Below are 1,076 nucleotides of genomic sequence, written 5' to 3'. Positions count from 1 at the left end.
TATATATTATAAGCATAATTATATATTATATTTTATATATCTATGTATTACGTATATTATATAAAATATATAAAATTTACATTATTTATTAATTATAAAATGTATTTTTATTTTTTGGAATTTTAAAATTATATGAAAATAAAATTAAGTAATTTACTAAATATACAATTATATTAAAAAATTATCAATGCAATTGCAATAATTTATTAAAAATAATTATATTAATGATTTACATAAAATATTTTTTACATAAATCATTCTGAATCTGAATCAAATTTATTATTAATGTCAAAGTCATCATTATCTTCTTTAATTATCAAAGATTTTAATTTTAATAATAAATCTTCTTTAGATATACAATTATTTGTATTTTTTTTCTCTTTTTCTTTATTTATATCTTCTTCTTCATTTTTTATTGTATTGTTAGATTTGTCTTCTTTATTTATAGCTGAAAATAATATCAATAATACAAATATGTAATATATGATATATATATAATATATATAAGTACAATATTATATTATAATTAAAACATCATTACAATTTATATAGCGCATGAATGTTCTTCGTTTTCGTTCAGGTAGTCTTTTTAATAAGTTTTGTAATTGTGTATCTAATTTTATAATTTCTGTTTTATTAAATTCTTCTTTAACAATATTATCTTCATTACCACATTTTGGACATACATTATATTGTGCAGCACAAGTTAAACATATATTATGATAAGCATGTTTTATTGTTTTCTGTTCACATTTGATACACTTTGCAGCTGTTTTTAATGGTTTATATTTTTTATATTTAATTTTCCACTCAATTATCTTTTTACATCTTTCACAAACATTTGTAACTTGAATACTATTAATACATTTTGTTTTATTTGATTTGTCATGTAAATCATTTTTAAAAGCAATTTGGTTTTGATATTTTTGTGGTCTTGATCGATTGGAATTTCCTTTTTGCGTACTCATATTTTTATTCGTTTAAATAACTTTCAATTTATAAAATATATTACTATTACTTTTTACATTACTTTTTTTTATAATGATATTTTAAATAATGATATTATAATATTAAAA

At 16.8% G+C, this 1,076-nt stretch overlaps 1 protein-coding gene across 1 annotated transcript; it reads right to left on the bottom strand.

The window, feature by feature from the left end:
• Window positions 1–254: 254 nt before the first annotated feature.
• On the bottom strand, window positions 255–1,068 carry LOC727142 (uncharacterized protein C9orf85 homolog). Its single transcript, XM_001122855.5, has 2 exons — window positions 542–1,068; window positions 255–448 (listed from the first exon to the last, which is right to left on the bottom strand). Exons 1-2 carry the CDS (start codon window positions 966–968, stop codon window positions 255–257), a joined length of 621 nt encoding a protein of 206 aa, XP_001122855.3. The 5' UTR covers window positions 969–1,068.
• Window positions 1,069–1,076: the final 8 nt, after the last annotated feature.

This window comes from Apis mellifera, unplaced genomic scaffold, assembly GCF_003254395.2.
Source record: "Apis mellifera strain DH4 unplaced genomic scaffold, Amel_HAv3.1 GroupUN_248, whole genome shotgun sequence".
Classification (NCBI taxonomy): domain Eukaryota; kingdom Metazoa; phylum Arthropoda; class Insecta; order Hymenoptera; family Apidae; genus Apis; species Apis mellifera.
Note: the sequence above shows the minus strand (reverse complement) of the source record. Positions and strands in the feature narration are given on the sequence as shown.

Excerpts from the sequence above, each read along its gene's own strand:
- LOC727142 (XM_001122855.5), bottom strand. The coding sequence starts at position 968 with ATGAGTACGCAAAAAGGAAATTCCAATCGATCAAGACCACAAAAATAT. Across the intron at positions 449-541 it reads ATTCATGCGCTATATAAATT|CTATAAATAAAGAAGACAAA; the intron begins GTAATGATGTTT and ends TATTATTTTCAG.